The sequence below is a fragment of the Juglans regia genome, chromosome 12 (assembly GCF_001411555.2).
Source record: "Juglans regia cultivar Chandler chromosome 12, Walnut 2.0, whole genome shotgun sequence".
Lineage (NCBI taxonomy): Eukaryota > Viridiplantae > Streptophyta > Magnoliopsida > Fagales > Juglandaceae > Juglans > Juglans regia.
Genome location: NC_049912.1, coordinates 25000107 through 25014521, shown reverse-complemented (window position 1 = coordinate 25014521; position 14415 = coordinate 25000107). Strand labels below are relative to the sequence as shown.

Here is a 14415-nt window from a genome sequence, read left to right as displayed (position 1 = left end):
TATATATATATAGGGAATTTAATGCCGTGTGCGATTATATATGCATGCCTCGTTCTTTTTCCGAATTTTACGTAAAAAAATGATTATATTAGGAAATTAGTTAATTGTAAATTAATAATGATGTTAATCCAAGGAAAACAACTACGTTTGGAAGACAGAAAAGAAGATATATATTGCTTGATATATGGGCATGCCATATTGTCACGTACGTACGTACGTTGACGGTCGATCGCTGCTTTTCATTCCCTTCTTGCCTAAGTTAGTGCATCGAAAACATTTGAAATTCTCCTACATCTCAACCACCCACGTCCTAACTCCTATATACGTGCATGTATTCCTCCTTAATCATTGCTTATTGAGCTCGGAGGGCGCGTGATTTACTGAAAACCCTATCTACCTATCAATTCTTTTTTTGTCTATTTTATTCATCCACATTCCAATTAACTGCTAGAAATCGGGTCTACCTAGCTAGCTTCCCGCCGTTCCCGGCCTTTACTCCAATCTGTAAGAATATTCACCTGCATCTATATGCTATCTTCATTTTCTACTCACACTGCAGTAAGAAATCTTTAGCTAGATCTTTGCACAACATAAAAACACACACACACTCATATATATATATATACATATGTGTATCATGTGTATATATATATATATGGGGCGGGTTATGAGTCATAGAATATAAAAGAAAGATTTTATTATCAAGTTGGTATGTAAAATACGTTTACCAAAGTAACTTACATGATCTAATTTGATTTATTGAAATATACATTTTAAAATTTAAATAATCAAATCTTACCATTTAAATGATATGGATATGTACTATTCTACACACGAATTTGAAAATAGAATAATTCAATATAAAAACATATATAACATTTACATAGGCATTTGATAGTTATAAATTCGGATGGTTTCTCCATTAATTTATAACTCATTTAGATACACCCTATAATTAATTATATATTAAACTATATGTAGTCCCAGCCAAAAACCATAAATTAAAGCTATGCCCTGATCACGTACTGAAGAAATGATTAAAGGAAAAATAAAAAATAAAAAATAAAAGTCTAACGTAAACGTTGAATTATATCCTTTCAAAGTGGAAAGTTCGGCGCAGCTTTGCGTACCTTTATGATGTTTTACATGGAAACTAATTAACGTGCATTTCAAATTCTATAAATACCACCTCAAAACCGTTCAACTCCCCCATCACTACAATCCTTAACTCCTTATTCAACTCCCTAACTCTCTCTCTCTCTCTCTCTCTCTCTCTCTAGATCTGTGAGACAGGCACACAAACAAGCACATTTTCATCCTAAACCAAAATGGCAAAGTACCATATGAGAAGCTGCCCTCTCCTTCTTTCACTTCTCTCTATCTTATTCTATTCCTCCATCGTCTTGGCTGCTCCCGTGACTACTTACAATGTGGTCAGTTTGGGAGCCAAAGCAGATGGAAAGACGGACTCAACCCAGGCCGCCTTCATTTCTGCATGGACAAAAGCTTGTGCCTCGGTAAATCCAGCCGTCATTTACGTGCCGGCCGGGAGATTTGATCTTGGCAAGGTGGTTTTCAACGGGCCATGCAAGAACAGTGCCATCGGGATACGCATCGATGGCACGCTCGTGGCGCCATCGGACTACAGCGTTCTGGGAAATGAAGGAAACTGGCTGTTGTTCGAGCACGTTGACGGGGTTACGATATCTGGAGGGATTCTTGATGGGCAAGGCACCGGCTTGTGGGACTGCAAGTCCTCAGGCAAGAGTTGCCCCAGCGGAGCAACGGTACGTTAATGAATGTCAATGTTGCCCCATGCAGTACCTTTTATTTTATTTCCAGTTTAATTTTTGAAAACTAGCTAGAGGTAGCAGTGAATGCAGTGCTCATGATTTGAGTTGCAAGCTTCGTGGTTAATATTAATATTACTATTATATATATATATATAGAGGAAAATTAATAAAATAAATCTTATAAATAAAATTATAATTACATGCATATAGCACTACTCGTATATATATATATTTATATGAATCTATAATGGTTGACGAAGCTAGCTAGGTCTATATATGTCTTTTCACTACAACGAGTACTGTGGCATCCTGGGTCAGTTTCCATATATGCTGACAAGTGTCAAAGTGGCCATTAGATAATGATATATACATATAATAGATGATTATGTGCATGTGCAGTACTAATTAATTTGGTTAATTAAAAAGATATGGTTCATTTTCTAGGCATGCAGCAAATTGGGTGGATTCACCAGTGAAAAGTACTGCTTTTATATACATATATATATATTTATATTTATGGCTTGGAGGGATAATATTATTTTTCAACAAACTAAAATAACAAATGGATTCGGCCTTGATCCACTGATCATGCAATATTGCACGACAAGCCAAGTTCCAAGGACATGCAGGTCGTAGAGACAGACGATAGTACTACTTGGGAATAATCCCATGTTCTCGAGTAATAAATTATTTATTTTCATGTATCTATATATATATATATATATATAATCTATATATTCTTGGAGTTTTGCATGCAATTTCAGCAAAGCATGCTATAGTACTAATTACCGGAATGCCAAAAGCCTAGCTTGTGCTTAGGCCTTTATTGCCTGCATCAACGGTCCACATTTTTAATATTTTAATTAACAGTCCTGAGAGCTAGCTAGCCTGAACGTATGCCAATGGCCCATGTTTCTTTCGTTTTTTTGTTATAAAGTCGTTATTCTCGATTTTCATAATCATTATTAATAATTGCATCTTTTTAATTATTATGTGTATACAAGCAGACACTGGAATTTTCGAACTCAAAAAACATCGTGCTTAGTAGGTTGACCTCCCTAAACAGCCAGATGTTCCACATCGTCGTCAACGGGTGCCAGAACGTGAAAATGCAAGGTGTCGAAGTCACCGCCTCCGGCGACAGCCCAAACACCGACGGCATTCACGTTCAGTTATCATCAGACGTCACCATCCTCAGCTCCAAAATCCGGACCGGTGATGATTGCATCTCAATTGGCCCCGGTGCCACTAACTTGTGGATTGAGAACGTTGCATGTGGACCTGGCCATGGAATCAGGTATTTATTATTATTATTATTGTTATTATTTTATCTAAGATTAGATATGGTATTCACATTCTCTAGCTTGGTAATTAATGCATTATTATTATATGCGGGTATGATGCTAAAGTGGGCATGGGATTTTTTTATTCTAACTGGTGCAGCATTGGGAGTCTGGGCAAGGACCTGCAAGAGGTTGGTGTGCAGAACGTGACAGTTAAAACAGTTACTTTTACCGGCACTCAGAATGGGTTGAGGATTAAGACTTGGGGAAGGCCCAGCAATGGGTTTGCCAGGAACATTCTCTTCCAACATGCCATTATGGTGGATGTCCAGAATCCCATTCTAATCGATCAAAATTACTGCCCAGACAACAAAGGTTGCCCTGGCCAGGTAAGATATTGAAATCCATGCTGTCTAACCTAATTAAGACAGCCTAATTAGTTCCTTTTGAAGATCCCAAAATCATGTTAGTTCAAAGTTTGGCTCCATTTCTGAACATCTTAGCTTGATTTTTTTTTAACAGGTTTCTGGTGTAAAAATTAGTGATGTGACATACCAGGACATCCATGGAACATCGGCCACAGAAGTAGCTGTGAAATTTGATTGTAGTTCAAAGAATCCATGCTCCAGAATAAGTTTGGAGGATGTGAAGCTAACTTACAAGAATCAAGCCGCTCAGGCTTCATGTACCCATGCTGCAGGAACATCTTCTGGTGCAGTCCAGCCCTCGGGTTGCTTGTAGTCGGGGAAGATACAAAAACCCAATTAGAATAAATATTATAAGCATAGAAAAGATCGATTGATGTTTTATCCTTGGATTTTATAGCGTGGTATACGGCCATCAGGTCATTGAATAATGTAAGTTTGTCGATCGATCGTTGCTTGAGCCTGCGGCGTTGCTAGCCCATTGGGCTTCCTTGGAGCCTGGCCTTGCAGTGATCAGCAATGAATATAGTCCAAAAAGTTCAAAACCCATTCTCTGGGTGTTTGTATGATGATTGATCATGAATAGTTACACAATGGATTGGTTTGAGATTTGCGGGAATTTGAAAGCAATTGGTATTAATGAGATTGCAATGATATTAATACAATCAAGCTTCACATTTGTCTTCTGAATTTTATTGTAATTTGGAGATAAAACGCAGCAACAGATTATTATTTATTTTTTTATTTTTATTTTTATTTTTTTATTTTTACATTTGGGAGAAGGAGTTTCGAATTACTGTACTCTTTAAGGAATAAGGCAAACAAGACAAGTACCAAATTCCATCGGTGACGTATACTATGACGCTAGTTTCATGTTAATACGTAAGCACTTACCCAAATCTTAGGTGATCTTATCTTTGTGCAACAACGTATGATCTCTACCACGTACATTAATTCGCACACTGAAAAAAAAAAGATCGAGACAGATGTCCGTATTGCAGTACCTGACTAGCTAGATTATATGGAATTAGGTCAATGATAATCAGCTAGGAAAAGTATGTTCTTTTAGGCGGCACGTAACGTTGTTGTTTATAAAAAAATGATTTCGAAGATTAACGAAGTTTCAGGTATCTATAAATAGGTCCTCGTGGTCCACTACAAGTAACAACTCTGATCAAGTGAGCAATTAAAGAAGCTGGAGAGACTTTAATTCATATAAATATATATAGCAACAATGGCGCCGAGAGTTGGAGATGAAGTGAGCAACAAGCAGGTGGTGCTCAGGGACTATGTCACTGGCTATCCCAAGGAATCGGACATGTTTCTGACCACTGGTACCATAAAGTTGAAGGTTCCTCAAGGTTCAGACGCAGTTTTGGTGAAGAACATTTACTTATCCTGCGATCCTCTCATGCAGTTCTTTATGAGGAAAGCCGTAGGTCTAACCGGATATAATAGATACACCCCTGGCTGTGTAAGTAGACAATATTAATTATTCATTTTACGTATTTTTGGGTTAAAATGCTCATTTATTTTGGTTCCTTTCATATGATCATGATGTGTATATGTACATTGAGGCTTGAGAGCGCCCTATATACCCGGCTACAAGTGTTTGTTTTCCATGAAAATTTGCAGCCAATATTCGGGTATGGTGTGGCTAAAGTTCTGGATTCTGGGAATCCAGAATTCAAAGCAGGTGACCTGGTATGGGGGACTACCGGATGGGAAGAGTACAGCCTAATAACGAAAACTGAAAGCCTGATTAAAATCCAGCACACTGATGTACCTCTTTCCTACTACACTGGAATTCTTGGTGAGCCCCATTATTATAATTAAGGATTAATATTAAACAAAATGTTACACGAAGGGACCGTGCATTAATTAATATATATATATATATGTTGTTTCCTTGGAACTCCTTTTCTTTTGTAATGTTTTGATGTTAGATTTTATGAGCCATGTTGCTTAAGTACTAACTAAATAATAATTCAATTTAATGCTGATCCCTAGCTATCAACGGCCTGTGCATGTATATATTTCTTAAATTCACCCATCATGATGTATAGGCATGCCTGGGATGACCTCGTACGCTGGGTTCTATGAGGTTGGTGCCCCAAAGAAAGGAGAATATGTGTTCGTTTCGGCAGCATCTGGCGCAGTTGGCCAGCTTATTGGACAATTCGCAAAATTGGAGGGTTGTTATGTTGTTGGAAGTGCTGGAAGTAAAGAAAAGGTATATATATATATATATAGATCATGCATGATGCAATTATTTTGTTTCCTTTTTATTTAACTATTATGAAATTTGCAAGAGCCCTAGCTGCATCCTTAAAATTAATGAAGACTGATCAGATCTTCTGCATGCATTACGTACTAATGAATTAGGTCGATCTCTTGAAGAATAAACTTGGGTTCGATGAGGCTTTCAATTACAAGGAGGAGCATGACTTGAACGCAGCTTTGAAAAGGTCAGCAATATCTATCCAACACAGTTAATTTGCATATAAATATAAAACATCATGTGTTGAGGTTATAATTAATTCATTGTCACCGACTCACCGCGCTCACTGCCCGCCTGCAGGTATTTCCCTGAAGGCATTGACGTATACTTTGAGCATGTTGGGGGCGAAATGCTTGATGCAGTGCTGCTAAACATGAGGCAATTTGGTCGCATCGCAGTGTGCGGAATGATCTCACAATACAACCTTGATGAACCTCAAGGCATTAAAAACTTAATGCACATTGGGTTCAAGTGGATCCACATGCAAGGATACACGCATCGCAACTACTATCACCTATATCCCAAGTTCCTGGACACTGTACTGCCTTTCATCAGAGAAAAGAAGTTGGTGTATGTGGAAGACGTAGCAGAAGGCCTTGAGAATGGTCCAGCTGCCCTTGTTGGCCTTTTCAGTGGTCGTAACTTTGGAAAACAAGTAGTTGCAGTTGCTCAAGAATGATATATATATATATATATATATATGCATTGATCTATTTGCAGTGTACTAAGTAAAAGAGAAAAAGATCAAAACATATTATATATAGCTTGTTATAAGTCTGGTAAAAAAAGCAACACAAAGGAATATAAATTATACTTTTAATCTTAAGAGCAACATATAATACATGCAAATGTTTTGTAGGATCCTGAAAGTGTCATGTTGTTATAATTTCATCTAGTTGGGTTATAAATGCTTTCAAGAGTCATGTTGTTATTTCATCTACTGTATGGATGGAAAGGATGCTGAATTTTTTGTGGCGTTGTTGCTTTCACTGGTCTAGGTCTGCAGTAAGTTGAATAATCCATTCATTTTTGGAAGTCTGAGCTGCCATGTCTTGCAAATAAGGCAGATGCTCCTGTATTGAATGAATTTGGAGTTTTTGCATTATTTACATAGAAATAAAATAAGATAAGTGGGAAAATATGAAGTCTGCTAAATAAATATACAAGGTGCAATTTGGTGGCTGTTCTTTGTTTCGTTTAGATGTCAGAGATATGGGGCATAGATAGCTTTTATGTACTCATAGCAATATTTTAAAATTAACTCCTATTTCAGTACGTATAAAAAAAGAAAGATATCGGGTAAACTTCTGATGATTCTTAGAAAGGGGGGGGGTTCTAAAACAGTGTATGGGATTCCTTGTTTTGGAAGGCTGGAAATTAAGAACGTTCAGGATTTCAAATTTATATATTTCAAATTGATATCTCGCACACATAAGTTTCACAGAATTCCAAATCATACAGCCCATGCATCCATTTCTAGCCCTTTTAATTACAGAGAAGAACACCATTTCTACCAAGCAAAACAAGAAAACTTGGGCTGAATATCACTGCATGAGCATGCACAAGGAAAGTATGAAAAAGCTAACTATAGAATAACATAAAGTTTATAAAACAAGGGCATTCGTAAATGACCAATATAAATTTACTTGCTTTATGAAGGCCAAGGCACATGGTAGCACATGTCAATTGGTATGGTGACACTGCAAACCAACCCTTCAACCTTTTTTAAGTGAATATGAAATAGATAAAAGGTCCCAAACTAAAACTAATTGAAAACAAGAACACAGTACTCTTCTCTCAATCTAAAACCCAATTATGTTGGAAATATTTGAAAGAGAATTTATTAAAATGTCTAAAAATCAGAACCAACCTTCATTAGCCCGGGCATTGGTGACCACAAGATCAAAATCGGTACCCCTACCGGCCAAGTGTTTGGATTCAAAAAATTTTCTTTCAAGGTACCAATGAGATGAAAGGAAGATCAATGGGATCGAATTGAATCGTAACCTGTTGGACTCTTATATTTATAATACACCATCATTATATTTTTCTTTTACAATAGCAAAACAAGAACAAACACCCTAAAGTAAAAGGCCATGAAAAAAAAAAGGCAAACCCAAACATATTCAGATAGTACAAAATCTAAGCTCGTTGGGATGAGAAGGTTTGAACCATTGTGATGGTACCAAAATCTATCAGAAGTCTTTGGTGGCCAGCAAGGCAGGATGTTTGTTTTTCCAAGCTGCCACAGCCACTTTAGTCAATCCAAAACCCACGACCCAACATGCTGCTTGTTGAATATAAACTATAATTGTCACTGAAAGTGTTACCGAGACTCCAATGGAAACATAGTACCAATTGAAGAAGCTTCACAAAATTTTGTCTTTTATGAGACTATCTACCTCTTTCTTTGAGACCTTTCCATAGGTACTATTGTTGGCCTAACTGTTCCAAAGGCTAATGAACATGGCCTAATGCCACCTGCTCCTAAGGAACATGGCCTAATGCCAAATAGTGGAGACTTTTTCGTCCATATTGGAAATATGGCATGATTGGCATATTTACTTTAGAAGACTTTTTCGACTATTGGTTTCGTCCACAATCTCTGAAATAAACATGGTGGGCTCTCCATTCTAAAGTAAACTGCATGGTGGACGAAACCAATCATGCAAACATCTGGTTTCCTCCATATTTCGTCCATACTTCACTATTCCGAAGTGGGCTCTCCAAAGATTGTTTACTCCAGAAATATGGATGAAACCAAATACTGAAGACTTTTACCAATGCATTGCTCGACCCAGGAATCGAATACGAACGGACTCAAACACAAATGGCTATCTTCTCGTTCATTCCAATGGTGGAAATATTTATCAAAAAAACCAAGAAGCAGAAATATTTATCACAAGAAAAACCAAGATGCAAAAAATATTTATCACAAAAAAAAAAAAAAAAAGATGCAGAAACAAAACCACAAATAGATCTAGAAAGAACCGAAATGCATACCAGCGACGAAAAGAAAGAACCACCCACAAACACCACACACGGCAGGAATTCTTTCTTCCTCTTTAGCACCCCAGTCTCAAATCTCCCAAATCCACACCTGCGAATGCTTATAGGAAGGGAAATCAACGCTCATTTGGACTCATAAATCAAACTCCTATTGATTGGGATTAGGCTGGCGATGGCGATGGCGATGGCGATTCCTTCTTGTCCGCCGGTTCACGGTGCGATGGCTAAGGCTAATATGAGACTCTTCGGATTTGCTAGCTACGACTACAACAACTCCAGTTCCTAGTGCAAAAACCACAACAGGTGACTCTCCCTTCCACCCCTCCCTTCAACCGGCCAAAACAATATCCCCTCGGCTCGCAACGTCACACCACGAAACAGTAAGACCAACCAGATGTGCGAGACCCAACGAAGAAGAACCAAATCGTGGCTTGTTTTGCTTCGGTATACAGCACTGTGCGAACCAGAAATGAACGGGATTGGAGAAACAAACGTAACAAATGGAGAATGAGATCAGGAATTACATACTAATCGGGGGCAAAATCATAAGAAAAATACTAGAACGCACTACACTTATAAAACACGAAATGACATACCTTCCACATCAGCACATATGAAATGTCCAATTAACCATCATTTAACACAACCTCATGTGCTTTCAGACCATCCTCACCCACGAGCATCAGTAGCATTTCTCACCCATGAGCACCAGACCTTTCTCGGCCATGGCTGCTGCACCCACATATGCTCGGTTTTTGCACCCACAAAGTCGAAGCTCTACCTCCCCTACTAGCTCCCCTAATTCTTCAAGCACTTCAATCTTTTCCTTCGGTTACTGCCTTGCGCGTTTATGTGTATGCCGAATCCTCTCATTTTTCGCTCCTATATTTGATTCTAGAATTTCCCCTTATCTCTATGTGTATATGTGTAAAGGTATACATACATGTAATTTCGACAAACACTGCAAATCTTGGCCATGGCTACTGCTCTGTATTTTTCTTTTCAAGTTTTGTAAGCTGCAGAAGGCCGAAAGCGGGTAATCTCGGATTGTCCAAAAAAAAAATGTTTACAAATCCCTCACGGCTCACACACGTATTTTATCCAAAAGAAATATCCCCTACACTTATTACACAGATCGGGGAGAGAGACAGGTGATTACCTTCTCTTGGAGGCATTGACGTATACTTTGAGCATGTTGGGGGCGAAATGCTTGATGCAGTGCTGCGAAACATGAGGCACTTTGGTCGCATTGCAGCGTGCAGAATGTTCTCACAATACAACCTTGATGAGCCTCAAGGCATTAAAAATTTGATGCACATTGGGTTCAAGTGGATCCACATGCAAGGATACACGCATCGCAACTACTATCACCTATATCCCAAGTTCCTGGACACTGTATTGCCTTTCATCAGAGAAAAGAAGATGGTGTATGTGGAAGACGTAGCAGAAGGCCTTGAGAATGGTCCAGCTGCCCTTGTTGGCCTTTTCAGTGGTCGTAACTTTGGAAAACAAGTAGTTGCAGTTGCTCAAGAATGATATCATGCCACGCATTCATTGTCTATGACTGACTATGTGGGTCACATGAGCGGTTGGGCAAAATGAGGACAAAATTTAGTTTGATAACTATCCTTATAATCTTATTGTAGAGATTTGGCTTCGTATTTATCATAAGATTATCTTATCTCATTACAAATAATGTGTCTTATATATATATATATGCTTTGTATTTGACTTATTTATGAATAAAAGTATGTGCTTTAATTTGCTGCATCATGCGGCACGTAATGTAACTAGATATAGAGCAGACCTTGCATGGCCTCCAATTATATATTACCTGCAAACGATATTCTAGTTCTCGTTTTCTTTCTCCAAATTCAACTCCCAGTTTCTGGGTGTCCAGAATAGGCAGGGGGTGGGTCAGACCATCTGCATTTGGAGCCTCCAGAGGCTCTAAATTAGCAAAGAGTTACGAGTTCGATCGGTAATAGAGGTGTTGGTGGGAAATTAGATGCATGCTGGTATTTATGGCAGCCAAATCATGCCAAGACTACGATATAGATCACGATGTTGATAAGGTTGTTCTTATTCTCCTTCCTCTGTTTATATATATATATATAAATATATATATATGTCTTTGTGCTTGTCTGAGGTTATCAAAACTATATGTTTATATGGGTTTATACAGTTTGGAAAAAAATATAAAAGATTATAATATGGGAAGGTGGACATTATACAATGCTTGATTTTCTTCCCTTGTTTTGGAAGAAAATAAATTTTGATATATATATATATATATGATTACAATTTTCATAGGCATGTGAAGAGAGATCAATATGTAATGTACATTGATGTTGTGGGGGCTAGATGGTAGATGCACATGATTTTAACACATTTGAAAGAAAACTTTTGATCCCTTTGTAGGAGACGCAGTGCTTACAAAGATTCTAATAGAAGATGTTAGAATACCTTTTAGCCAAAAACTTAAATGTGTTAATTTAAATTTACGACTATCTTTTGAACACTTAATTATTCAGATTCATACTCACATTCGTACGTGTATATTTCAATACTCACATTTACACGTGTATATTTTAATATTTCAAATTATTTCCAACGGAGCCTACTACCACTTAATTCCTCGAGACGACCTTAAAAGTCTTGTTATTAGGATCATTTATCAAAATTAAAGGGAAAAATGAACCCTTATTTGTCAAATTCAATTCCTATAGTTTCTTAACTTCTTTTCACCTAAAAGAAAAAAAAAAAACTTTTCGAACCATTTTACATTATTGATGGGCCTAACCTAATTAGCCCGGCCCAAGTTAAAACTTGAACTTGTTTTCTCTTTGATTTTTTGTCGGTGGAATGGTTTGTGGGTCCCTATAGTCATCCCGACAATTCCAGCCTGTTAGTTCTCTCACTTAAACTTCGAACACCTTCTTCCCAGATCTACCGTCCAACCCTCGGACTTGCACGCTCTTTAATTACTACGCGGGTCCACTCTTCTTCTCTACAAAGAATCTGTTCTGCAGACAAAGAAGAGAAAAAGACTCCCGATCCAACACCGCAAGACCTTCCCTTTTTCTTCTTTCTTCTCCTTCATTCCTTCCTTCGGTCTCTCCATTGCTTTGCAACCAGAGAATACAACCCGACCCAATACAGCAAGACGCGGAGTCACGCAGTGAAGATGAAGGGAAGGGACATTGTGGCAGTTCTGGGATTGATGTTGGTGGTGGCGGTGGTGGTGAATGTCGCGGAAGGAGATCCGGACACGGTAACGAAGGTGAAGATGGTGAAAGGTAAGAAGATGTGTGACAAAGGGTGGGAGTGCAAGGGGTGGTCCATTTACTGTTGCAACGATACCATCACCGACTATTTCCAGACCTACCAATTCGAGAATCTCTTCTCGAAGCGGAACTCTCCCGTCGCTCACGCCGTTGGCTTCTGGGACTACAAGTCCTTCATCACAGCCGCCTCCCTCTTCGAACACCTTGGCTTCGGTACCACTGGTCTTAAGACCATGAAGATGAAGGAGATCGCAGCCTTCCTCGCCCACGTCGGCAGCAAGACTTCTTGTAAGTACAGTAACTATATTCCCTTTCTCTCTTTCTTCTAGTATACAATGGGTTTTGAGGGGATTCGGTTATCAGGGTTTTCTGGTTTTCTAAGCTAGCTTTCCGGGTGGGATGCTGCCAATTATTCTAATGCAGTGGCTCAGATCTTGCTGTTCAGTGTAGAACTGAAAGAAATACAATCAATTAAGGAAAAATAGACCATTTAAGAAACTACCAGCTGGAAGAATTTTCCTTTTAGTAATAGAAAATGGTGTTTAAGTTTCTGGAACATTTTTTGTTTGTTCGTATAGTTTGATTGATGGAAAAATTGTAAATATAATTGGGGTTCTATCTCCAGGTGGTTATGGAGTGGCGACAGGAGGACCCTTCGCCTGGGGGCTTTGCTTCAACAGGGAAATGAGTCCCAGCCAGTCATACTGCGACGACTCCTACAAATACACCTACCCTTGTGCTCCCGGAGCCGAATACTATGGCCGTGGTGCCTTGCCTATCTACTGGTCTGTTAACTTTCTATATTTCATAACCAAACCTTCTGTTTTTCTTCTCTTTTCTCTTGAATTTCTCCGTTGTTTCATTTGTTTTTCGCCTCAAGCTTTCAGCTTTTTGCAGTTTATAAAGGATTCTTGTCATGTGAAGAAGCGATGTAAAGCTCTTCAATATTACTTCATGATGACATAGTCCTTGTCTCGTACATAAATTTTAGAATTATCATGAATGATTGAAGCATCTTTTGCTAGATAACCGACTTATACAATTGGTAGGATCATTTTACATGTCAAACATTATGCTTGATTTCGCTCTTTGCCGCTGTTCCCTCCGTCCCCCCGTCTCCCCCCTCCACCGGGATTTCATAGATATATGTGCTAACTCAGAAGAACTAATGATAATTGGTTCTATTATTAACACTTGCAAAGATTATGCTTATACTTGCTTTATACTTACAAAAAAAAAAAAAGATTATGCTTATAGCGTTTTTGGTGGTGCTGTTATCATAGGAACTACAACTACGGTGCAGCTGGGGAGGCTTTGAAAGAAGACCTGCTGAACCACCCAGAATATATTGAGCAGAATGCTACCCTTGCTTTCGAGGCTGCAATTTGGCGGTGGATGACCCCGATCAAAAAGTCACAGCCATCAGCCCATGATGCCTTTGTTGGCAACTGGAAGCCGACCAAGAACGATACTTTGTCTAAGCGCGGTCCTGGTTTTGGCACCACAATGAACATTCTTTACGGGGACTTTCTTTGTGGGAAGGGTGATGTTGATTCCATGAACAACATCATTTCCCATTACCTGTATTACCTTGACCTTATGGGTGTTGGCCGAGAGGAAGCAGGGCCGCATGAGGTGCTCTCTTGTGCTGAGCAGGTTGCATTTAACCCTGCAACCTCTCCCAGCACCGCATCTTCTTGAGCTCTATATGATATGGCTAGGTAGCCTATTTGATTGTTGGATAATATATTCCTTTCCAAAGGGGGACCAGAAATAAAAAGAGTTGGCAAAGATGGATGCTATACCCAGGTCAGTTGTAATGTGTGGAATGATTTCTCACTGCACTTTGTTATTGCTGTGTAGATTTTGAGACCCATTTGTTTTTATGAAGCATGCTATATATTGTGCAATCTATGTACTTGTGAACCATCTTCTTGTTACGTTTTTTTTTTTTTTTTTTTCCAATTACAAAAGTTGTAAAGTGAAGATAATGTTTTATTATTGAGACATGCTCTCTTGTCCCAGTTAGTGATTTCTTTGGTAAATCTCTTTGTTGTGTTTAGGACATTGATCTTTGTTTTGTACTGCCAGTGTTGTCCCGAGAACTGCTACCTTCTACACGCATTCATTTTAGATTGCAATAATAATTAATGAATGTCGGCAACTGAGATTATTATGTTGGGAGGAGGAAATATGGATGCAAAGACTTAACTGTTTGGGGCCCATTGATAGGCCCAATAGACCTGTACTGCACTGAAACTCTCCATTCAGCAACAAAGTCCTGGCCTCCCTCAAGTGGGTCATAATATGGCGGAGATTCAAATATGTTCTATTTTA

At 38.6% G+C, this 14415-nt stretch overlaps 3 protein-coding genes across 3 annotated transcripts; all 3 read left to right on the top strand.

The window, feature by feature from the left end:
- Positions 1 to 1291: 1291 nt before the first annotated feature.
- Positions 1292 to 4144, top strand: LOC109005045 (polygalacturonase-like). The gene is made up of 4 exons (XM_018983813.2): positions 1292 to 1787; positions 2801 to 3090; positions 3237 to 3465; positions 3599 to 4144. Exons 1-4 carry the CDS (start codon positions 1329 to 1331, stop codon positions 3815 to 3817), a joined length of 1197 nt encoding a protein of 398 aa, XP_018839358.1. The 5' UTR covers positions 1292 to 1328; the 3' UTR covers positions 3818 to 4144.
- Positions 4145 to 4687: 543 nt separating this feature from the next.
- LOC109005046 (2-alkenal reductase (NADP(+)-dependent)-like) lies at positions 4688 to 6529 on the top strand. Its single transcript, XM_035683223.1, has 5 exons — positions 4688 to 4975; positions 5137 to 5314; positions 5568 to 5734; positions 5887 to 5969; positions 6083 to 6529. Exons 1-5 carry the CDS (start codon positions 4736 to 4738, stop codon positions 6459 to 6461), a joined length of 1047 nt encoding a protein of 348 aa, XP_035539116.1. The 5' UTR covers positions 4688 to 4735; the 3' UTR covers positions 6462 to 6529.
- Positions 6530 to 11748: 5219 nt separating this feature from the next.
- Positions 11749 to 14143, top strand: LOC109005051 (chitinase-like protein 1). The gene is made up of 3 exons (XM_018983819.2): positions 11749 to 12366; positions 12704 to 12863; positions 13362 to 14143. The coding sequence occupies exons 1-3, from the start codon at positions 11979 to 11981 to the stop codon at positions 13777 to 13779; spliced, it is 966 nt and encodes a 321-aa protein (XP_018839364.1). The 5' UTR covers positions 11749 to 11978; the 3' UTR covers positions 13780 to 14143.
- Positions 14144 to 14415: the final 272 nt, after the last annotated feature.